Source organism: Epinephelus fuscoguttatus, linkage group LG5 (assembly GCF_011397635.1).
Source record: "Epinephelus fuscoguttatus linkage group LG5, E.fuscoguttatus.final_Chr_v1".
In the NCBI taxonomy this organism is placed as follows: domain Eukaryota; kingdom Metazoa; phylum Chordata; class Actinopteri; order Perciformes; family Serranidae; genus Epinephelus; species Epinephelus fuscoguttatus.
Genome location: NC_064756.1, coordinates 12,924,344 through 12,949,985, shown reverse-complemented (window position 1 = coordinate 12,949,985; position 25,642 = coordinate 12,924,344). Strand labels below are relative to the sequence as shown.

The window sequence follows — 25,642 nt, the reverse complement described above, 5'->3', positions numbered from 1 at the left end:
CATCGCCTCAGAGTATAAAAACAGGGGGAAGGAGGAATGCATTGTTTGTTTGTCTGATGTTACCCATGAAACACACTGAATCCAGTGGTTGATCATGTGTGTTACCTCCTTGGGTTAGAGGGATTCTGGCTCATGACCCAACTTCGGTTAACAATAAAATACTTAAGAATCCAGCAATTAGAGGCCTGTGAAGTTATAAACATTTGGTTTACATTAGTGCACACAGAGCCACAAGTGTATCATAAATGGCAAAAGATATTGAACCAATTTAATGTTCTTATCAGGCGTGCATTAATCAGCCAGATCAAGAAAAAGTTACAGCTGTTATGATGATAATTAATTTTCATTGTTGATCTAAAGTGATTCGGTCAAGAAATAGCACAGTAGCCCCTGGACGACTTTCATTCACCCAGCAGCATTTCTTGTTGGTCATATTGTGATAACATGCCTCTGTTGTATCTGTTGATTCAGTATTTCTAATGTGTACATGCAGCCTCCTCCTGCAGTACCTCTGCTGGCCACAACAAGGCACTCCACACCATTCCTGTGCCTTTAATCCAATCCGTGGGTGCTGTAGCATCTTCTGTGTGTGAGCAAATTAGGCAGCTTAGGAGAGCCAGTGGTCCTACATTTGGCAGTGCAAAGCTCCTTTACTGGGACATTGGTACTTAATCCTCACAGCTCTGATCATTACAGCTGATGAGAGAGAGAAGGAGAGCACTCTGCATTGTCTCGTACGCACCCACCTTTGCCTTAACAGACACACACATCTCCACCTAATCACAGATATAAACTCCAGATCTTAAGGCTTTTGTTTTGTGGTGCCTCATTATTACAAATATTGATTTTAGAGATGGTTTGTTTAATTTAACACCTGCTGCGTGTGTTGATTTTGAAGCTGCTAAATGTGTTCCTGCTACCTGATCGGTTTTGTCTGTCAACTAATTAACACATCCTGATATATTTAACTGTAAAAGTAAAATGCAGGTCTCATATTTTATTCTCCAAAAGATTGTAGGAAAAACTCCAGCAGTCATGAAAACGTGACCTCATATTTTTAACATTTTTTAAACGATTTTCTTTACAGCTAATGCTAATGTTGACCAGGGATGTAGCTAATATTTTTAATCATTGTTTGATCTTTAAGTCTATAAAATGTAATGAAATTGTGAATGTTCAAGGTGACATGTCTCGTTTTGTCTGACCAATAATCCCAGACTTACAGTAAAGACATTTTGATATTTGATATTTATTTCAAACATGTAAAAAAAAAGACACAACATAACATACAAAAAAGTAGACAGATAGAAAGAAAGTAATATTTACAGATAATGAAAAGCAACTGTCAGTGTATAGTAACTTTGACTTACACATTTGAAAAGGAGTGAGAGGAAGTATAAACTTATTAAATCCCACCCCATCTCCATAAGTCATGAAATGAGACACCTCTCTTATATAGATAAACCTATACCTTGAACTTTTCTCAATATACACTATTCAATACATTCAATACACAGTTATATAAAACACAGGAACCGGACTGTTTGTGTTTTTACTTGATAAATAACTTAAATAATAGATTATCAAAACTGTTGGCAATTAACTCTCTGTCAATCAACTAATTTATTAATCGACTACTCATATCAGCATTACAGCTGATGCGTGACGGCCTAAAGTGAGTGAATCCATCATTTGTGTTTTAAAGGGTACATCATACATTATACTGTTTATTTTTCCCTCAAAGCTATGCAAATGCTTATTTCGGAATATGAGCTACAAACATGATAGCTGCGATGTAAGCCTGTCATGTGGTGAGAATTTAGTGCCATACAGCAGATAAAAGAGTCTTGTCTACATTACACACACAGTCCCTTTTGTTAGCCCAGCGTGGCTACTCATTCTCACAAATGAACGCCTGTCTTATTACCCAGCAGTTCATTTTTTTTAAATAGAAGTTCTTCAGGTTGTTGGCCACCTCAAATTATGAGTCCATTCCTTGATTACCCTGTAGGTGTCCTCAAATCAAAAGAATCAAAAGGGTTTTTCATAAAAATTAATCCAAGTTGTGAGTTTGTTTTAAGTGTGTTTATTATAAACTTTACATGTTTGAGTCACTTGCCGTCCAGTAAGAATGCTCCTGTGACCCGCTTTTGAACTGCAACCCACCAGTTGGGAACCACTGCTTTAGGGTGAGGCTACCTAGTCACAGACAAATTGCTACCACAGTGATGTCCTTGGGTTCTTGATCTAGTCCACACACCACAGCTCCACCCTCTTGTCCAAATATGGTAACTTCAGGCTCCAAAAAAACCCAAGATGGCAGAGGCCAAAAAATGCCAAAACAGTAGCCCACAAATAAATGGGTGATGTCATGGTGGCTATGTCCACTTCTTTTATACACTCTATGAGCTTGGCTCATCTAACAAAATACACCTTGCAGCAATCCTAAAGCTCCTTAGATAACATAACACAATTCATATCTTGAATTGTTTGATTTGTACGCAAACCAAAGTGTAATAATGACAACCTGTGGTTTTGTTAGATTTAGACAGAGCCACTTTATCTGTTTCCTCATTTACAGTCTTATGCAACGCTAACAAACTGCTTGGTGTAGCCTTATATTCACTGTACATATGAGTGTGGTATGAACCGTCTCATTTAACTCTCGGCAAAGACGCTAAAACATTTTGCATCACAGTGAACTACATTACGAGTAGGAATTATTTTCATAAGTTCAGTCAAACACGAGCCAGGTTTACCCTAAAACTGTGCATTGAATTAGCCATATTGCCTCTTTGGTGACCCCAGCTCTCGGCCTTTTATAGCGTCACACAGGGCTGTGATAAGCAGCCCCACAGACAGTCCCAATCACTCTAAGTCTATAATGCTGATCAGAGATTTGCTGAATCTGTTAGCATTTCCCTGTGATATTGGATGCAGTGTAATTACAGCACAGGCATGACAGAGCTGGATGAGCGGCAAATGGGGATTACAGAGGGGCAGGTCATAATGAGCAGGCCGGCCACATGTTTCCGAGGCAAATCTCATTTTGATATCCAGTCTACCATGCTGTTTTATTAGCAGAGCGGCTGGGGTCAATTAGCTTTTAACTCAGTACATTCAAATATTTAAATTGATATAATGTGGCTTGCTTTATTAATTCATTTAGGCTGAGATGAAAAGATGGATTTTACGTTTACGTATTTTAAAGAAGATCTCTTGTTTATTCTTTGTGTGTTTTTGTGTTTCCTCTCTCTGCATAGCAGGGATTGACATATAGTTAGCCTGTTCTTCATAACAAGCTACTTCCCTGTCTCTCCCTCTGCCAGAACTGTCAACCCCCTAACAAGGTGTACATATTCACAGCTGCTACTGCAGGAGAGCAGCCCAAATGAGGAGAGCCTGAATAAGATGAGAGGGATGATCCAGACAACAGGTGCGTGGGTACATCACTGCTCATTCCCTGGTACCACACTGTATGTTTCCAGCCATATAAAAGACAGCTGGTTTTGATTTATTTTGTTTTTTTAGGTTCTTTTTTTTTTAGATCAATTACTTGTAACTGTATGGCAACTCTCACTGCTTAGACAGGCGGGAGTATGACTAAGGATGGCTCATGCTAGTCTCACAGGCTATTCACACTTACTCTTCCCCCCGTGGTGGTAGCGTTGCCTCTCTGCAGTGTATCTGTATCTGTTTGTTCATTCATAGGAAAAGCATTAGTGACACGTAGATGAGTCATAGAGGCTAGAGTCTAAAGAGGCCGCGGTGGGAGTCAGGAACCCTGCCACCCCTTCTCCCTGCTCCTCGCCTTAAGGCACTACTCATACCCTCACCAGTCTCCCTAGTTACTCTAACACTTACATACACAAACATATGCCGTCTGTGTTTGTTCAAATACCGCGGATCCCACCTGATGCGCTGGGTGCCACATGTAGTTGTAGTCGTGGGCAGGGGAGTGGTGGCCGTCCTTGTTATTGAGATGCTGTTTGCCAACATAGTTCGTAGTTAGTATTCACCCCAAGGCCCTCAGGGAAACTGTGGTGCTTCTTTCACTGGGTGAAAATCATCTGAGGTCATCTGAAGCTATTATGTGTTGCAGGTGTGACTGTTTCTACGATTTGTAATGGCTAAAATGATAGATATAGGTGTTTGCTATGGTGTGGAAGTTGGTTTTAGATTTTGCCAAAATAAAGAAAATTTTTGTTGGTGTAGAATCAGTTTGCACAGCACTAAATAACTTTCTGATTCTGGGTCATGGTTTCTAGTCCAGAGTTGAATATATGACACGGAAGCAGTTTACAGGTCTTTGCTTTGACTTTGTGGTGAAAATCCTGACATATTACGGCCTGTCGGTGTTAATTGTAGAGCAGACAGATGGAGCAGGTGTGTGTGTGTGTGTGTATACAGTACGTGTCACACTCCCCCTGTGACTCTCAGGGGTTACATCAGGTGCAACACCTGGAGTTTGTTTCCTCATTAGGATGGGCATCTCCAAGGTGATAGCCAATTAGAAAAGCTGAACCTGGCTGTTAGGACTCATGAGTGGATAGAGATCAGATACATCTCATCTCTCATGAGCAAACTGCTTTCACAAACACGGCGTATTCATGATGCCCATTGCAGACGTAAGCCTACTGTATTTGTGTTGTTGTCTCATACAATCACGCACATTTTCTCACACTCTGCCGTGTTTCTTTGCTCCCACAGCAGGCAGAGCAAAAATTCCACTCTGAAGTAATATTCTCATGAAGGCTGGTGCACCGATTCACCTTGCGGTGTGGTATTGAGTCTCCTTTGCGCTTGACTGTGTCCCTCTGTTCTTACAGCTATCTATCAGTTTCATAGCATGCAATCTGCATCCTTCCAGCCTCCCACTACCCGCCCACTAGTGCTGTATCTGTTGTGCTCTGCGTGCATGTACCGTGAGCATACCATGCACACAAGCGCATTGTGATTTTGCAAAAGGCTCGAGTGTGTGTGTACATGTTTCCCGGCCCCCCCTCCATAATAAAAGAGAGGGGAGCTCCCATGCAGATAACACCCACCGCAGAGCTGCCCTGGCAGGGGTAAGAGAGCATGGAGGGTGCTTGCCCCCTGGCTAGCTGCTACTCAGAGAGGGGGAGATAAGGGCTGTGAGGGTGGTAGTGTGGTTGTAAGGACTGAGCGAAGGGAGAGAGGAGGTTGGAAGGCAAGGGGGGGGGGCTTCTTCATACATTTTTATGACCACATAGATAAGGTCAGTAGTGTGCCATCGTTACTAGGCAACACTGCGACCCTGAGTTGGATTGAGTTGTGAAGCTGAGAAGTCAGATATTCTTATTACAACAGCCCTGCTTCGGTTCTGCTGTGTGCATTTATTAACAAGCAGCCTGTCTCCGTGTGCCATTCTCAGAGTCAAGGCTGAAAGACTGCTTTAACTGGACGATTAACTGAGGCACTGAAATAATTAGAAGGCCATTGATTGGGTTATTACATTGTTACAGCCATGTTGGTAATATACTGATATCCGCGCCTGTTCAGATACGTGATGATGGTAATAGTGATGAAAAATGACGGTGGGGTGTTTGATTATATATTTTTAATGATCCAGTTCATGTGGGGATACACTAGACTGTGGATCTATTGATTTTTCCAGTTTTCAAGCAGAGAATGGAGGAGATGGAGACCAGGCGCATATGCAGCTAGAGTACAAATCATCAAAACCCACCCTATTCTCTCCCTCCTTTTACTTACACACTCCACCTTCACTCCCTTCCCTCTCCCCGGCTTCTTTCTCTATCCCCTCTTTTCCATCATCTCTCCATCCTCACTTCCGTATTTCTGCCACTCTTCCAGCAGCCTTTCATTCGCCCCCCTCCATCCCTCCTCCTCTCGCTCGCTCCCCTGCCTCTCCTCTTCTCTCCTCCCATTTCTGTCCCCTTCAGCGTCCTAGTTTAGCACGTCAAGGTTGGCTACAGATATGCTCCTCTGTGCCTTGGGGCTAACCAATGGGAAAGTGGCTGGGGTTGCTGTAGCAGGCTGGGGTGTTGGTATCATGAATTGAGAGGGAGATGGGAAAAGGTTACTGTCGTGCATGTGCTGTGGTCCATTCTGTGGAGTGGAATTGGAGTCCTATAGGTTAAAATACAATATTCAGGAAATGCGGGGCTGTAATACAGAAATGTCTTTCCTTTGAAATCCTGTCATGTGAGTTAGGGTCTAAATTAGAGTTAGCAATTAAAAGACAGAAATTAAAGGCATAGTTCAACAGTTTGGGGAATGCGCTTATTTAGTTTCTTGCTGAGAGCTGACAAGATACCACTCTTGAATCGACTGCATGCTTCTTGCATGGGTCTCACAAACAAATGAGCACCTGTAAACCAGTGCAACATGCAGCCACTATTAAAGTTTGAACTAAGAACCAACACATTCAGCTTTTCTTGCTCTCATCTTCTACAGTAGCCTCTCTATTTGCTCGCTGCAGACTGGTCGAAAGTGTCAGAGACAGAGTTACGGGAGTTTGGGTTGAGGGAGTGCGTTCCATTTGCACTGGGAAGTCAGAATTTCCGAGTTCCCAGTCAGAAATTTCAACTGAAATGCCCCCTGAAGTCGGATTTCTGACTCAGAAAGTTGAAGGAACCTCACCAACCGCTACCACAAAATCCAAAATAGCTGCTCCGCACATCAACAGTAGTCTGTCTTATTTGTGTTTCAGTACAACAGTCGTACACACAGTACCGTCCGACTTCTATCTGTTGATAGAAGTGGACCGTTGCTACGGTGTTTGCATGTGCAAAATACAGTGTAGTGTGTTGTTATCAACTGATATTGCTAACAATGGCTAACCTGGCTTGAACTGGTATTACTAACAACATTCCGGTTTTCTGACTTGTTGTACTGGAGCACGATCAGCTCGTGTGTGATGTCATTCCCAGCTCCGACCTTGACTTGAGGTAAATGGAGCGTAACATATGAAGACACAAATTGTCGTGGACAGTGCACACACCCACCGCACGGAGCATGCCGGAGCCATTATATGTGACGCTACAGCCAGAAACCAGTTAGCTTAGTTTAGCATAAAGACTGAATACAGATTCCAGACTTTGTGCTAAGCTAGGCTAACTGTCGACCTTCTCATCAGAATTACACAAGAGATGAATTTAGAAGTTAAAATCAATCTGTTTGATCGTGGAAAGTTCTGAAGTTACATTTCTAAGAGTACATGTCTTTTATCCACGTCATCAAGCAGCGCATTGAGTTCACGTTTGATGTGAGTGCCCCCCAGAGAAAGTAATCAAACATCAGAAGTTCACTGCTTTACTCTTTCTGCTGAACTCCACAGAAACACATCTCCTCTGTAGTATTTCGTCAATAGTCCCCTTGACATGCTCACTTCTTAAACCCTGTTATAGGAGTCCTAATTTAAAGATTGTGCATGTGTCCTGATGCTGATTGACCTGCAGGTGTCTTTTCATCCCACTGGGACCAGTTGAGGGTAAGAGTACACCACCCTGAACTCTGTTTAGGAGCCACATCACTCCTGCCCTGGCAACATGTAACCTTAGACACACTTCTATCAGGAGCCACGAGCGCGACTTGTCTCTTATCAATGTCATTGTCTTAGCAAACAAAGGGGATCATTATACCGGTGCTGAGAATGTTTCTATTCTGAGTTAATGGGTCGCATAGTGTAAAGGCAACCTGATCCTCCTTTGGGTGACGAAGGAGTGAGCCGAGGGCTGACATTTTGCTGATGATAGGCCAGTCTGTGTTTTGTTGTAAGAGACACTGGGCTTCACAGGAGTTGTCAAAACAAGAGGCCCCATCCTGAGGGATTACCCAGCCTGTCTGCACACACGCCAGGGACAGGGTCGGCCAGAGGGACAGGGAAGGGCGGGGGAACCTGTGTGTGTGTGTGTATGACCATGTGTGGTGCATGAAGAGGGATACATATGCTTTATCTTCCTATTATTTTTGATATTTTGGCAACGACAACAGAAATGAATGGAATTACATGGAGGCTTTACCATAGTAGTGTTGAAATATGTTTCAATAAATCACAAGAAGCACTTGATTTAGCTTATGATGTAATTAGTATGACCAGTGAAGCGCACTGTGTGTTGTTACCTATCTGATCTCAATTCATTAGCCAGGTAAAGGACAGCACGTGATGGAGTGTAAGGTGAAGTTGCGTGGTAGCAGTGTTTTAAAGGCGTTGTATGTAAGAATGTGGCCAAAACGGTTACTGCACTCAAATTCAAAATACTGCCGCGAGTCGTGTCTGCCCCCCCTCCCCTACAGATGCGAAGTTGCTGGACAGTGGCACGCTGGAGACTGATTTGTGTGCCCACAGGCTGCTGCCGTGGCAGGGCCGCGTCGCCGCGTCCTTGATCTTCGGTTTTCCAGCGGACCGTTCGAGCAAGTCCGGCTTCTCTGCTGCTAACGCTGCTGCCGGGATACAGCTGAGGAGACTGCTGCTCATGCTATGTACCGGAACACTGCCAATGCTGCTTGCCGTGCTGCTGTAGCTCAGTCGTAACTGTAACTGATGCTGAGACTCTACTGACTGCGTGACTGGTAGATGGCGGTGGGTGGCGCAACAGGCCAAAACACAAATTCAAAACACAAACATGATTTGCGGACCATAAATTTTTTTTTAAAATGCAAATATTCTGGCTGTACTATTGTTGTCGGTGAGATCAGTATGTTATATGAACATTATTCCTTAGTCTCTGTGACATATTAGGAGGATTTTATGACTATTTGCTTTAGATTTCTTACATATAGCTCCTTTAAGCATTTTCCCTGATGCTGAATGTACATTAATGGCCAAGAACACCTAAAGAGGAATTTGACAGCATTTTTTAAACAAAATTGTTCACATATTTTTGTCCATTATCATTTTTGGTCATGATAACATTTAACTTGCTGTCTGAGATATGAGCAGTAAGAGTAACGTCAGTGGAGGAAACCTTTCTAGCTGCTGTAGCACAGTTGGTGGGTAAGTTGTTGTTATGACAAAGGAGCCTGAATTTCCATTTAATACAAACCTTTTTTCAAGGACCAGACACTATCTATGTACTGATTAAGCTAATATGTCATTTATGTGGTTTGTTTGGTACATTTTTATGTTTTATTTTCACGTAAATGTCTCAAAGTTAATGCAGTAAAGTACCCTTATAATAATATCATATCCCTAAAGTGCATCTCTGATGGAACACCAATACATTGATTAAGGAAATCTCCCTGATATTAAAGGAGCTCTTTTCGGTATCCAGAGCATTTATATGATTTCGTAGTTGTCTGCACACGGCTGTCAACATGGAGGTGGCTGCTAATGCTAACTACGCTAACAAAGGCAACAATGCTGACAAAGCTAACGACGTTAACTTGTTTTAACTGTGCTTCTGCGACAACATGTTGCAATATTAGCAGTAACTGCCATATAAGCACAACGCAGAGCGCCAGCAATGAAACCACAAGGGTACACACAGGGACTCACATGCACGTGTGGTCGGACCATCTTACCACAACAAAGAACAGAGAAGCTCTGATTATAACGCACACAGAGGGAGTATAACTTCATTCCCTGCTCAGGACTATTCTCAGGCCGTTACTCCGCTATATCCTTACATTACAAAAGTTGTTGGATGCTGCATATTAATGCTTTGAATAACATATAAAGTTCCCTTAACCCTTTGAACTATGCTCTAGACATGGTCCGCCAGTGCACATGTTTGTATTTTTGCTTATTGTGATGTCATTTCTTGAATTACCTTCAAATGCTTAAAATGCCTAAAATCTGTGCAACGTAAGGTAAAAGGTTATGTAAGTAAATAAACCATAATGATTGATAAAAGTATTGAAACTGTGTCTAAAATTGAAAAAAAAAACAAAACAAAAACAAACAAAAAAACAACAGACATCCCTGTTGCCCTGCTTCTCTGCCCCAATCGTACCTTTTTCGCCGCCTTTTGGACCACTTGTAGCTTAATGTTATGATGTCATCGCAAGCAACAATGTGAAGCTTTATGCTGCTGCTGCTGCTGCAAAAAAAGAATGCTCTGGCTATTCTAGTTTTTATTTTAGATTGATTTTAAGCAGGATCACATAAACAGCAATCTACAGCAGTCATGATGGGACAATGCTGTGGCGTCACCAAGGGTTTTGGTGATGGTACTAAAAACAGAAGTCTTAGTTTTCTGCTGCAAAAAGAAAATCTTCTAGCTATTATGATTTTTATTTTAGATCCATTTTAAGATGCAGTTCATTTTCCAGAATCCTCTTCTTGGTTGCTTCAAAATGAAAATACCCATTTATCTACATCTTCTTTGTTTTACCATAGATTGAATCCAAATCAAGTATTTTACTATAGAGTTGGATTTAAATGTGCTTTCCCCTTAATATTTAGGTTTACTATGCAGCAATTGTCACTGTTTTTAAACACAACATTCAAAGTTGGCCCCTCCTCCCTGCATTACTTATACCTACACTGCAAGCTACTATAGTAGAAACCTTACATTTGTTGTAGTGGAAAAGATGATACTTTAGCAAGCTAACTAAGCCGACCACCGGTATCTACCTGTCCAAGACAAAACAGGCTAACTTTACCTTGCTCATTACCCCCATCCTCTTCTTGGATGCTCACCAGCATAAGTGAAAGTGAAAGACAACCTCAGATTTACTCTGGGTTTGGAAAGAGCTTTGTCCACAGCTTCCTGTTTGATGCATGCTGCTGCTACCTGGTTGCTTCCTTTTTCTTAAATATCAGCCTCACCTGCACACCGTTATTGGTGGGGGACCACACCCAAAACATCCTGATCAAAGCAAAATACATAGAAAATACAGGCAGAGGGTGGAGTCTCTACAGATAAATACAATGCCACACACCTATAGTGGGTCATAAGTGATGACTGAGATTGGGATTGCTTTTGTATGAGTCTATACATTGTTTTTAGGAGAATCCAGCATAGTATACCCTTTAAGTTAATTCACTTTCAGTTATTGACAGCATTTACACAGAATGATTTCACACATTATATTGTAGCTCTTACATTGCCATGTGGGATAAATTAAAATACTGCAACTTCCGCTGATATAACTGCGACCACTACTCTGATTAATGTCATATTTTATGGTTCATGATGAAGTTGGCAGTAAAATAAAGAGCACCGAGCACCGATCCCATGCCAGTGTGAGTGTAACAGTCAGAGGAGTCACGACCCGGGGTGAGCAGTGTTCATGAATCGTCTCATATGTGCTATACTCCCTTCCTTGTACCCACACACAGACATGGTGGCACATGTAAACACACCCACAGACAGACACGCATGCATGGCCACACAGCAAGGCCGAGACTGTCTGCAGCAGCCCGGGGGCCTCATTGTCACATTCACTTACTACTGTTTAGGCAACATGCTGGGGGGCTAATATGAACTACACCCTTTTCCTCCCCCCTTACCCAGACAGTAAAGCCAAACCCCACCAAAAATCGTCTCAACTCATATTCAAAACATGACTGTGGACAAACTGGATTATGTTACTAGGGCCATGTTCTAGGCTTGTATCATGTAATATATCTAAATATGACCTGTTGTCATTGGGGTTTATATTGAACCACAATGACAAACTACGCAATAAAGAAAGATAGATTTTACCGCAGTATTTCTTGAAGTGATTAAAGGTATGCTATGCGGGCATTGTCAGTTACTATCAGGGAAAGTGAACGCCAACCCCAGATTTACTTGTTTTGGAACAAGCTTTGTCTGCTTAGTGTTTTGCCTCACTATATTTGACTTTATTCAACGCTGTATCCACAATTTTCATAGCTTCCTCTCTGATGCCTGTTGCCTATACAGTCTGGCACCTGGTTGCTACCTTTCTACAAGGGGTGGTGACATCACCTGTGTGCTGTGGGGATACACGCCCATAAACGTCCTGAACACAACAAAATAATAAGAAAATACAAACAGAGGGCAGAGTCTCTGCAGAAAAATACACCGTTGCACACTTCTAGTGGGTCATAATTGATGATTTAGAGAGATTACTTTTGTACAAGACTATATTTTTTTTTTAGGAAAATCCTGCATAGTCTATATTTAAGTTACATGGCACAGGTATGGCCTGACAAACGTGAGTGCCCCTCCACACTCTGATATACCGATTGTGAAGCATTATGGGCTTTCAATTTAATGTATCAGTGACATTAATTTCCATTATCCCCATAGAGACGTAAATATTAGTTTTGAAAACATATGCCTACATGCCAGAATATAATCTGTTGGGGGTTTACCCCTGGATACCTCAGCCCACTGGTCACAAGGTCAAAGCTCTTGTCTTCAGAGTGAAAATCAAGGTATTGTCTTTCACATCACAAGTAGCCTGTTCTGTTGTACAGCTGTCTGCTGGGTGTAAGGCGTAAACACCAGCACCTGTTTTCCATAAAGATGGAAGTCCCTGTGTGCCACCAACAGAAACATTTGATCTGTATGTATCAGCGCAGTCGGCTAAATATGATCTTTGTATCACCAAAATTACAACCAAGCTTATTGTGTTACGATGCTGAAACTGCATGTGTCCCTGTGTGTTCTTGGAGCCTAGTCGCCAGGATAAATGCTGCCTTTGTACATTTCATATGCTGAAGTTTTACATGTGTTATGTAGCAGATATTTTAAAACTTTATGTTTCTTTTTGTCTCAACTTTGGGTTTTATGTTGTGGCAATGCTGTGGTTACCAGTTCGGTCACCACAAACATGGCTGGACATGTCACTGGTCTTAAACAGTGGTCTGCTGATTGGCAGCTGTCTCACCTAGGTGTCACACTATCCACTATCGCTTCCACCTCCTGATGAGAAACTCAGCTCATATACATGCAATCAGAACTACATCACTTAGAAATGTTGATATAATACGTATAAAACAAAAGAAATGTTTGGTTTGGTTTTCATCAGGCTGGTTCCTGTTATTTTCTGGGTGTCAGGAAAGAGACTGCACCTTAATGCATGTGCTTCCCTCACAGAGTTAGATATTTGTGGCTATAGAGAAGGAGCCAATTATTTTATAATTACAGTTTTAAGGTCAAGGGCCAATTTACCCTCACTAACCAAACACTAGACACTATATATGGATCAGATAGGAATCACACATACAGTACTGTACTCATGTAAGCACAATTATATAGTTTTTCTCAACCTATAATATCACTAATTTGAGAAACTATCAGACACCTGCTGTCGTTTGGTCGTTGTAAGGTCATCTGGTCAGTGTTGATGTTACTCTGTGTTTGCTGTCAAACACACACTGTGAAACTTTGCTTATACTGGGCAACTCCCACGTATGGAGTGTGTGTACAGTGATGTGAGTGTGTGTATATACTGTACACACAATACGCAGCCCCCTCCTGCCAACGTTACCCTGGCCTATGTGCCGGGGTGAAAAGAGCCACCGCGCCTCTTTTCTGCTTAAATGACTCTGGGCTTGATTGTTCTGTTTGTGGTAGCATTAGTCTCCACATCCCACGCAAACAAATATAACCTTTTCATTTGCATTTCTTTACTCATTCTGTTTCTTTTCCCAAATTTTTAATTTCGGCTTCTCATAAAATCCTGTTTGCTGAACTAGATTATACCAATACCTCATTTCCCCTAAAATGTCAGATGGCACCCTCTAATTCCACGGATCTCCTCTCCCAATCCCTTGAGCCCACAGTCAGATCTTTTTCCCTCCCTCTTTGGGTTTAGTTTGTCTTTGCTGGCTGTTAATGTCACCTTCAGTGACAAAAAAACCCCCAAACCAAGGAAAACTACCACTGCAGTACTTCTGTTTGATTACCTGTCAGGCATGAATCGTCTTTTCCTTTGGCACCATGTACACACATGTGGTCCTTGGACTTTACAGACAAGGAAATTAAAAATACAGAGGTGCCCTTAAGCAAAGTGCTTTACATTCACTTTCCTCCACTAAAATTGTTCCGTAGCAGTAGAAGATGAAGCCTTTGTGACGTAAATGTTCAGTACATAAAATGCAACTGGGTAGTGTTGAAGGGCAGAGTGTGGATCTTGTGAGGAAAAACAAATTTGCAGCCTGGTATAGTATCCTCCCTCTTAAATGATCATATCTCACAGTCTGCTGCTGCTAATGAACTTACTTGCCCATCCATGCCAAGAATCCCGAGCTGAAACACAAGCACGGCGCTCCTAATCCACTCTAAATGACAGGCAGGATCTCTGACCCACTGCCCTGATTCACCCATGTTTTTTCCTCAGCGCTACAGAGACTTCAACTTGTTTGGGTTTATCTTACGGCTTAGGGGGGAAAAAAGTAAGTAAAGTGATCCTCTTACTCAATTAAACACACATTTCGGTGTAACAGTAGTTAAAAAAGAGGACATCTGTGATGAAAGAACAATTTAATTTGTGCTATTGCTGAATACAAACAAGTGTAAAAATAATAGTAGAGGGAGACAGAGAGAGAGAGAGAGCCATACCATTTTAAGGCAAGCTAGAACAGTGTGTTCTGGTGCAGACTTCAGCAAATGCAGAGCAGTGTTTGTCTGCTGCACTGGAGTGAACACTGTGAGAGAGACAGGCAGACAAGTGGACAGATAGTGTCGACAAACAGAGATGGAAAAAAATGAGTCGATCAAAACACCAGGAGAAAGTAGAGTCATGCCTCCGTCTTTCCCAAACCCATTACTAATTAGCTCTTTAAGCCAAACATATATCCAACAACTGTACACCCAGACATAGAAACCTGAGCTTAGCATTTATATCACCAGGAATAAAATGAGGGCAGACCGAGTATGTGATGCACACACACACACCTTGTTTTCTTCTATTTATTTTCCCTTGTACACATTCAGAATTGTAAAGACCCTCTCCTCGGTCCAGATATAAGAAGAGAAAATGAGTATCCCGGGGTAAATAAACAGGATTTCACTTTCAGTATATTCTGTCATGTGGAATAGAGAATGAGATGCAGACTGCCCTGCTGGTTATATCACATTCAGTGTAACCGGGCTCTGTGGACAGGCCCACAGGCTCCCTCTCCCTACTACAGCTACACCCTTGACTTCAAGGCAGGCATTAAAATGGAGGGGTGGTGGTGGTGGTGGTGGTGGAGGATTACGGGGTTGAGGGAGGCGGTATGGAGTGTGTATGTGTGTGTGTGTATGCGCGCCTTTGGGGTGGGGGATGCTTTAGTTTAACCCTGTATTTTCTGCAACCACTGACAAAATGTTGCCTTTTCTGTCTCCTATCCACACATTTGTTAAACCACTTCAATCAATTTAAAGGTGTGATTTGAATTAAACAAAATAAAAGCCTCGTTTACGCACTTAAATGAACGCAAAACGTGCGTCATTGGATGTCCTTGTAGATTTCCATTCCTACAGGGGACTCTCCTCTGTTCTTATCCGTAGGAGAAATACCCCATTGGTTTAATTCAAGCCAGGTCTGGTGTGTAGTGCGGTATGCTGAGAGCACCTGCACACCAGCAGACAGCGCTTTCTGTTTGAGCCGGTACATCTCCGTGCGTAAAAATGTTATCCTAGGTGGCTCGGTGCGTCAGGTGCAGCTCATTTCCTTAATGCAAATGCCCCACTCACTGTGTGCTCTCACACTCTCACCTCCAGTAGTACCTTGCCCTCAGGAGCGACCGGTAACCGCCTCTGCTCCTTTAAGGCAATGAGGAATTAAAGCGTCTGCAGGGGCAGGGAGAGGGTTATTCTGTGTAATGCTCAGAGAGTCAGTGTGGTGCGATTAGAGAGCGGCAGCGGGGAAGATGCGCTTGCTCGCCTCTTGCTGGACGCTCAGAGGCGATGAAGATGATCTGACTTTGGAGTCTCAGAAAAAACCTGTTTTTCATTCTTATTCTACCACCCTCTCCCCCCTCTTTGCTTCTTTGCTCTTTTAGTTACTTTAATTTTCTAACATTTTATTTTCTCCCCCTCCTTAAGGATGATCCGCCGGTCAGTCTTTTATTTAGGAAATCGGAGCTTTTTGGAAAAAATAGTTTAGCCTTTTTTTTTGGTTTGTTTTTTTCTTTTGCATTCATTTTTGTTGTTCCAGGATCCGCTCGTACCCGGCTCTGACTCAGCATCACACACCTGGGCTTCACCCCTTCAGCATCCTTTTGAATAACAGGGAGAAGCAGCAAGACGCGGAGCAGAGGAGGAGAGTCTGAGCACAGCTCTCCCCAAGACAATCACAGAGGCGCATTTATGTTCCAAGCGCAAAGAGAGGGCTCAGGAAAAAAACAGAAATCAGAGTGTAACGAAAAAGTAGGAAGGAGATATTAAAAGTAGAGACTTGGACCGGTTTGCATCAAGACAGTGGCAAATGTTTAACCTTACCCCAAGCGCACAGAAGAGAAACCCAGGGAGGCACCGGTCGGAGGAAGAAGAGAAAGCATAGCTTGGGGGGGATTGAACGGAGCAGGGCATGTGGATATTGGCTTTTATCTTTTTCCAGAGCATCTTGAATGGTAAGTTTCACCGGCTCATCTTTTTTTTATTAGTGCTCATTACCTATTGCACAAGGCAAATCAGCGGTAGACAGCTAAGTGGCTGGAGAGGGAGGATGGAGGTCACCTGTGACCCACATGAAATGGATTTTATATGGTTGTCAAAAGGCTGACACCGTTGATAGAGGGAGAGAGACGGGCGAGGCATGAATTGCGTTTTAAATCCTTCAAGCTCTCCCTACAAGCCATTAGACACATCTCTGGCCTTCACATATACATCCTGAGCCAGATGAAAGAAAACGGGTAAATTGTGTTTGTTTGGACCTGAATTTAATTAATTGGCTTGATTGTTTTGGCTGGATATGATTTTATAGGTGCAAGTTTTAATTGTTCTTATTTGCATTCAATGAATGTAATCTGTTTCTGTTTTTATTTGACGCCTAATGATACTTACTCTGTCACAACCTTGCTCCACTGTGGCCCTTAGTAATAAGTGACGTATTTGATATAATGGACATTTGGTTTAACCCCTTCCCCCTCCCCCACAGTGAGCATATTTTTCAAGTTTAAAGTGGCCTAAATGAATGAAATGTATTAAAATTGTCTATTTATGCACATATTTAAGAATCAGTAATCCATATTTTCATTTTGAGCGTATTCGGTGGAAAATATTCAATTGTATTTATGGCTCTGTCAGAATGTTTCCAGCATCTACACGTCCAATTTTGTCTCAAATTTGGCTGCAGCTTTATTTTATTTCACATTTTATATTTAGTTTGTAGTGAGAAAATTAGCACCATTAATACAAATTTGTCATGTTACAAATTTAAAAAATAAAATTGAATAAAAAGTGTTATGTTGGTGATGAGACACATTCCACAGAGGTCACATTTTTGCACAAAACGCAAAAGTAGTTCACAGAAAAAAAGAAAAAATGTGAAATAAATTTTCCATTCAAATAGCCGAAAGTCTCATTCTCCATTCAAATACTGTATTCAAACACCCAGATTTGGTTGTGCGTCTTGTCTGTGTTTTCTCGCACACATGTGTGTTTGCGAGAGTGCATGTACACCAGTGCACACACGCACGCGGCTGACACCACGCACGCATATTTGTGTGCTCATATAGTGTATCTATAATCAATAGCAGAAAATTGATACAGTTTATTGCATTCACTTATTGGCCAGAGCCCCTTCTACAGGGAGGGATTATGGCTGACTGGGTGTGTACGAAAACAGGGGAAGAAAAAAAAAGGGAGAGTCGAAGAAGGAGAGGGAGAAGGAAAGAAAATGGAAACATGTCTGTGAGAAAACACATCAGGGTGACAAGATGGGGATTGTTCACGTAGTGAAACAAAATCAAGCCCCGCGGTTGGCTGCATTTGTATTAAAGGGTCAAGAAAAAGCTGAATTCACGAAGCAAAAATTTGGGGATTTGCAGGTATGAATACATTTGACCACATCAATGGGGCTGTGATATGATATGGTGTGTCCCCAAAATGGATTTTCCCTTCTGGCTGGGATGATAAAATAAGGCTTCGAAATGGATTTTTGTTTCTGTGTCGTCGCTTTTTCAGTGCCGAGGCAACCCTCAGTCGGTACCGTTTATTGACACTGACTCCATATAAAATGGTATCTCTCTCAGCCCAGCTTGTGCTGAAACTCATAAAGGAACAATAAGGAATCCTCATTAATCATAATCATCTGACTCTGACATTAGATCAACTGCCATGCAAGATTGTGTCCGTTTATTGCATAAGGGATTATTGAGGAGGCCTGTGGCAAAACAACTGATAGGGATTAAGCTGTAAGACGGCATTGAGTGCAGACATTACACTTTTTGTGTTTTGTCGTTCGCGCTGCAATCATGGAGTTTTCATCACTCGCTGTTTGCGTCGTCATTTGATTTGATTCCTCCATCACTGTACAGGAGCACAGCTATACGACTTTGTCCTCTGCGGTTGGATGTTTTGTTGATTATCATGAAAATGAGGCGTTCGTCGGCTGAGCAGGCGTTGTCAGAATGAATGAATGACCTTGTAGATAGAAACCAGCACAGCGATTGGATTCCAGACAATTCTTGCTGTTTCAGAGTTGGGCCTATCACATGCTCACTGGCCTGTCTCTATGGTAACCTCCTTAATGGGTGTCAGGGGCTGCGTCCGAAAACGTTCACTCAAGGGGGTAGAAAACTATATGGTGTGCTGCTGTCTGGTGGTATCAAACATTATTCACACCACTCAGAATCCATGGTGCTTGTTCACTATTTGGCAGGATCATTGTGTCCACATGTTTGGTGTAATAATGCTTCTAAGACAAATCCGGCACCACTACAAAATGGCAGACCCAGGAAATAGTAGACTACATATGGAAGGATTTTGGGCATGTATATGGGAGTCTGGCTGTTGTCGTAAACTGAGTTGACCCAGAAGTACTTGATTAGGAGCTAATCACATCCTGTTACATCAGTGTGTTCATACAGTGGGTGACAAATGTCCAAATGGCAACCAGTATTCTTTTCCACATTGCATTCTGGTCATTTCACTGTAGTTATGTGAGCTTAATGAACTCAGCAACGGATTGGAAAATAGACATACACCAGCACAATGTTCACAAGATGTCAAATTTTGATTTCTTTCATCATGGAAATCATTGCAAATTATACCAAAAGGAAGCAGGGGACAGCCACAGCCACGCTCAAGGTTTCAAAAAACAATTAAAAAGTTAAATCTGACATGTTCAACAGCCAAAGGGGCACATTATTTTTTTGAATTCTATTCAAGATTCATGCTTTCGCTATTCCCTGTGCCTATCAAAGCAGAATCTATAAATTCAGTCATCAGCACAGGAGAGGAAACATATTAAATATCTCTCCCTGAAAGCTGCCTCTAGGCAAAACCACAGCAAGCTAAACTGGCCTATTCAAATTCTCATTGCAAAGATATAACGAGACAAGGCCTCTCGCACAGTCCCCACGAAGACGGCAATGATTTGTAGACATACACGCAGCTTAACCTGCTGCTCGTGACTTAAAAGGGCTTATCTGGTACGTCTTCAATAAATGAACATTTACACGGAGGTCAGAGGATCACGCAATCAAATTTTGATCTCAATTAGCTGTGACATTTCTCGGGGTAAAGGCAGATCCACTTTGAAATAAGGAAGCTCTTCCAAAGCATCTAGCCCAGTGTAGCTTACAGTACAGTAAATAGCTGCCAACATCAGTTAGCCTGCCAATTTTACATGACCCCACATTATTAGCAACCTGAAACACTGGATGAAAATGCTACAGGGACCAGGGTGGATAGATAGATTGAACTTGGCTGCGAGTGGAACGGGGGAACTGGATTTGTGCATGGCAATAAATCTACATGAAGGCAATGAAGGCGGCGCGCTGATGAGAGCCCCATTTGTTGGAGCTGTGAGGTGATTCTCAAGCCTGTGTAAAGATGTCCAAAGATCAGCGGCCTCTCTGTGGCCACAGTGGCCGTGCACCGCTCCGTAAAGCAGCGGAGTGAAACCTGACCAGCCGCATGGTGCACTCACAGCCATTAGTCTGTTTACTAATTACCAATTAGGGTTTGGTTGCAGAAGCAGTATCACAGCTCATGAAATTAAATTACCCCATGAAAACACGTTGGGTACAGTCAAGTGATAGATCATCTTGTGCAGTCTTGCTCTGATATGAATATCTAATAGGCTAAATTAAGTTTACAAACCCACTTAACTCTTGCTCACTTGTGTGAGTTATAAGAGGGTTTGTTGGGTTACATTCTGAACTCAGTGTGTGATTCCAGTTGAAAGGGCTGCTAATGTTGGGTAATGGATACCCTGATGTGTGATCATAATAGATATCCCCTAGTTCATACATCCCAGCTGTATAATGAGGGCTACTCTACTGTACCGTACCTCCTCGAGCCTGTCTAGCTCTCTAATTAGGAGCAAGCTTTGGCGACTGGTGTGTATGTGTGTGTGTGTGTGTGTGTGTGTGAGTGCTGCGTTTCACCCAATGTAAAATCTAATTACCAATCACACTGTGTCTGTCTGGATTCCACTGAATCAGAGGTGTAATTGCGCAAGCCCGCGTGTAAATGTCTCTTGCATTAAAATGTTAACGATATCATTTAGCATCTGCAGGGAAGAGCAGAAAAGCCCTCAGCACCCAGATGTAGGTGTTTGATCATGCGTGCAAAGTGAGGTTGTAGTACATCTGGCGGGGGTTTCCCTCTCAGACAGGGTTCTCAGTAGAGAGGATGTTTTTAATTCACTCAGCACCTGTCAAAGTGACATGTTATATTACTGTGCTGCGCTGCACAGGTACTGTAGCAGAGGAACTGGTGTAAAAGGTTTATTTGACAGTTTAAAACAGACCAAGTCAAGAATGAGGCGCTTCTTCTCTCCTGAGCAGGAGTGCTTCTGTCTTGAGTTAGTTTTAAAGATTTTATGGAGAAGAGCGGAGAAGTTTAGAAAACGCCTACCTAAGACACGAGGCATCTTGACCTACGACTAACAGTCCCTCAACTCTTTCCTTGACCCAAAACTCAGGGTCGTTGTGTCAAGATGTACAGTGTGATGTTGATCCTTTTAAAGCTGTAGTTGGTATCTTTTTAATAGATAACTTTTTTCATATTTGCTGAAGCTGTCACTGTCTTCACACAGCACTAAATGAGACAGATAATCTGTGAAACTACTCTATTGCCTTGTAGAGCTTCTAATGGCCTCACTGTATGTGATCAAAAGCAACCAGTCAGAGCCGAGGAGTCTCTAACGCAGCTGCGGTCAAACTAGGCAAATACAAACCAAGATTCTGCAACTGTATTGTCTATTTCTCACCTCAGATGTTTTCAGAAACATATTTTCCATCAGTCGACTATTTCAACTTGACGGCCAGGTCACAAGCGTTCTCATTTCACAGCTGAACAGTACACTAAAATATGTTTCTAAAAACATTTGCGGTGAGAAATACGCAATGCAGTAACAGGATCTTAATTCATATGTGGTCAGCGCTGCCTAGTTTAACAAGCAGTAGTTGACGTGATTAACAGCTGTGTTAGAGACTCCACAGCTTTTATTAGTTGTTTTAGGTGCGCTGCAATAGATCCTAGCGTGTGCAATTAGAGGCAGTAGAGGGACATCAGGAAGAGGGACATGATTTTTTTCTCAGACTGTCTGTCTCATGTATTATTTTTCATCTTATAGTGACAGTTTCAGCAAATATACAGATTCCTAAAAGTTTTCAACTCTAGCTTTTAAAAAGAACGACACACACTAACCCAGCATGCAATGCTCGCTTTATCTATTACACCAAATTTGTGGTAGTGTTTCTTGTTTTTGATATAACTGTAACAGTGTCAAGATTATGACCAATCAAATAAGGTCTGCACTGACAACACAGAAATGACAAAGCTTCAGTATCATTAGATTGAAAACCGACTACTTACTGATAGTTCCACTTAATCACAGTTAAAAACAATGTTTGCAGGCTGATTACCAGGGGTTGGCGATATGGAAACAATCCTTTATCATGGTAAATGCAATTTTACCGCTAATCAAAATACAACAGTGAAGGTGTGCACATCTAGAAATATTAAATGGATAGCTACCACAGTGTGGGTAGTATGGCAAAATCTCTGATGGCTGACAAATACATATTGTTTCATCATAGACTCTTAACCTTAAGTTGAATTTGTTCTGTCTGCAGGTGCTGGTGATTGACATACACAGAAAACAAGATATACATTGGTGATTAACTCATCTACCAAATTACAAAATTTTTATACTAAAAACAACAACAAAAAAACGCAAATCTTTCACTCACAATGTATCTTAGAGAATGAAGTCGCACCCCCTCCATGTGTGTTGTAATCCAAGCTTCTCTGTTCTTTGTTGTGGTAGACGGTCTGGCCGCATGTGCATGTGACTCCCTGTGTGTGTATCCCTTTGGCTAGCTAGTTATCACCACTCTGCGCTATGCTCATACGGTGGTAACGGGCGGTTACCACTGATCATGGTGATGGGGTCGTCAAGGAAGTGTAGTGTCCCCCCCTCAGGTTATCACTGTTAGCTCTATTAGCACTGTTAGCTTCTAGCCATCAGCTCAGCCAACTCCATGTTGAGAGCCGTGTGCAGACAATCCTGCCTCTAATGTATACAGCTCCTTTAAAGGACGCAACAGGCCGTTTACTTTATTGCAGCAACACTAAACCACAAGCTTTTCCTAACCTTAACCAAACAGAGTTTGTACAGGCACATAAGACCCCTGCAGTCCATGCAGCGTGCCCTCTGCTGTGTGTGTGTGTGTGTGTGTGTGTGTGTGTGTGTGTGATGCACACTGCGCACTGGGCCCACAGTCCTTGTGTTGAGCTCCCCACCAAAGCTTTTGTTCATTGTGGAGGACAGGTGGCGGAGGTGTGACGAGTTTGCTATCCATCACCCACCAAGACAAACATTCACGCTGGACCTCATAAATACTGCCTCTTAATCCAGTCCTCCACATACCAGGGCCAGGCTTTGAACTCGACACACTCCGAGGCCCAAGGCTGAATTGATCCCTGCGACTCCGGCCTGGGCATGATGCATGTGCCTGATGAATTGTGGCTCACTAGCATGTCTCCCGCTCTGTCTCTTTCTCTTTCTTCCTCTCATATTTCATGGACTTCCTCTGTATGTGCCGACTTAAAAAAAAATCACACAGCTTTTTGACCTCTCTGCAGTTTTTCAGTCATTCCATCTTTGCTGTTCATTTCACATCGACATCCCAATCAGATTATATAAGGCAGCATTTCCAGGAGATATTTCACCATGTTTCTGATGCTCCACGGTCCGAATATTAAAGTAGGCTAAGGGATAACGGAGGAGGCAATGCTGGATAGACAGAGTGACAGAAAGACAAATGGGTCCAGCTTGGTTTCTCGACACTGCTCTTTATTTTTAAACCTGGCACAGATGCTAAGATTTAAGACCAAGTTAGTGGCGGTTATTTTTAGCCAGCCATTTTTAAAGCGCTGTCATCTTGTTGGAGTTGAGGTGAGGTGTGCGAGAGTGTGTGCATGTGTGTGCGAGGTGTATAAAGTGGGCGCTTTATTGTGTACTTGCGGGTGTTTACGTGTAAGCACCTATATACGCAGGCAGGCGTGGGGTTTGCAGAGTGTGCGTTCTTGTATGCGTGCATACTCGCCTGTGTGTGCGTTTAATTGGGGAGCTGGGTGGGTGGGTTAGGGTGTGACATGGAGTGGAGCCACAGGAGTCTGATTTATGTCCTTCTAGCCACTCATCGATCCCCCGGCCCGGTGTGAGACTGAGTGCATTGTCAATAATCTTAGCACTTTGTGGTATTCCTAGAATTCCCAGGCCTCTTCTGCTCAGACCACGGCGTGATGCTGCAGTAAGCCATCTTGTCCAAGATCAAATAAGAGGGCACAAGGCCTAGCAGCAGTGCATTTTATTTTAGGGTAGCCTAGCAGTGAATAGATCATTTTGCAGTGGCTGTGCAATTGAAAGGAAGCAGAGAATTGGATGTATTGTTTGTACAAAGGCAGGTAATTTGGACAGGGCCCTGCATGGGTCCCTAGAAGCATGTAGCTGTTTACATGTTGCTAAGTGTCCCCGTAGACTGTTGCCAGGATGAAGTCTATTATGTGTTGCTCTGTGTCTCTCTATCTAGACCATCCATCCCCACAAGTGATTATGCTAATTAGTGTTTGATCAGATGATTAAATTAAAACTCGATTTATCCAAAGTACTAAATGCTCAGAATACATTTGTGTCTGCTTGACTGGCTTCACACGGCACAAGTCCCTCGATGTCCTAGCCACTGGGGGAAAGGATGACCGGAGAGGAGAGAGGAAGGAAGAAATTGTACAAAAATACCTTTTTATTCAGGCAGTGGCACATAGAGAAGGAGGGTTGTAATAAAGCAAGCCGGGGGGCTGCAGGAGAGAGGAGGGGAGAAACAAGGAAAAGGAGAAAATAAGGATGTGTGTTTATGTGTGTGTGTGTGTGTGTGTGTGTGTGTGTGTGTGTGTGTGTGTGTGTGTGTGTGTGTGTGTGTGTGTGTGGCGGGGGTGGGGTAGGGGAGGGGGGTGCTGAAAGGAGCCGTGCTGTGGTCCCCTAAGTGTTGAATAAACATGCTTGGTTTAGGGAAATGGCTGCGATAAATGTTTAATATGATAAGTCCATAAAGACGGTCAAATGAGTCTGGAGTATTAAAATGAGCATGGCACGCAGCAGCAGTAGCAGCAGCTTTAAAGGAGGAGGATGAGGAGGAGGGGGGCTGATAATGGCAGGCAGAGCTAACAGGATGAGAGCAGCCAGCTGCTGTGACATCAACATTAACACACTCCACCAGCTGCTGGTCACAGACGTCTTCTGGACAAAACAGGGGCGGTGGTATATCTTCAAAGGGCAGCCATGGCCTTATAATGACATTATTACCTGTACGACATTAGTACTAAGTGCAGCATATTTGTAAAGCGCTTTTCAAAGTAAAGTTCAAAAGTGCTGTAAAATGCAAAGAAAAAAAAACAGTCAGGTGGAATAAAAGGAGGACTTCCACTGGTGGCACGAGGCAAACCAGTGGCTCATTAAAAAGAAAACTGGGATACAGGAAACATTTATTTGGAATATACAATATAAACAACAAACCAAAGAGCAAGCTGCAACATTAAGTATCAAACAGTTACAATTACTGGGAGATGATCCTGAAAAGTTGCAGTAGTATCTAATGGCAACCCTGTTTCTACAAATTACATCTACAACAAATGCCTCCTATGATTTCAATCCAGTGTTTTAAATTAGATTTAAATCAGACAAGTCCCAAAATGTCCAAATATTCAGCAATGTATTTCTTTTTTTCCCCTACCATATCCACTCTTACAGTATAACATCTGCTTTTAGTGACTGATGATTGGTGGTTGTTTCAGTAATTTTAAGGCACTTGATTAATGTTAAAGGATAACTTTGGCATTTTTCAACCTGTACCCTATTTTCCTGTGTGTATGCATCTAAAAGACTCATGTAATCAACAATATTTGAAACTGGTCCAGTATTTAGCAAGACAACATCAGCCGGCAGCCGCGCAATGAGCAGCAATGCAAGCGTATGGGGCAACTGAGCAGCATCACTTTAACTCCATTAAAAGTGGTTATTTGTGACGCAAACAGGCTCAGATTGTTATTATAAATGGCCGAACTGTCTCTTT

General features: G+C 42.5%; 1 protein-coding gene across 3 annotated transcripts in view; it reads left to right on the top strand.

The window, feature by feature from the left end:
* Positions 1 to 25,642, top strand: part of dscamb (Down syndrome cell adhesion molecule b) — a 172,443-nt gene that overhangs the window by 1,551 nt on the left and 145,250 nt on the right. For 2 of the 3 annotated variants that reach the window (XM_049577355.1, XM_049577354.1), the window contains exon 1: positions 15,725 to 16,465. The exons of the other annotated variant lie outside the window; for it this stretch is intronic. In XM_049577355.1, coding sequence (XP_049433312.1) covers positions 16,423 to 16,465 — 43 coding nt within the window. In that variant the 5' untranslated portion in view covers positions 15,725 to 16,422. Of the gene's footprint in view, positions 1 to 15,724; positions 16,466 to 25,642 lie in introns of those variants that run through there. 3 annotated transcript variants of the gene reach the window in all.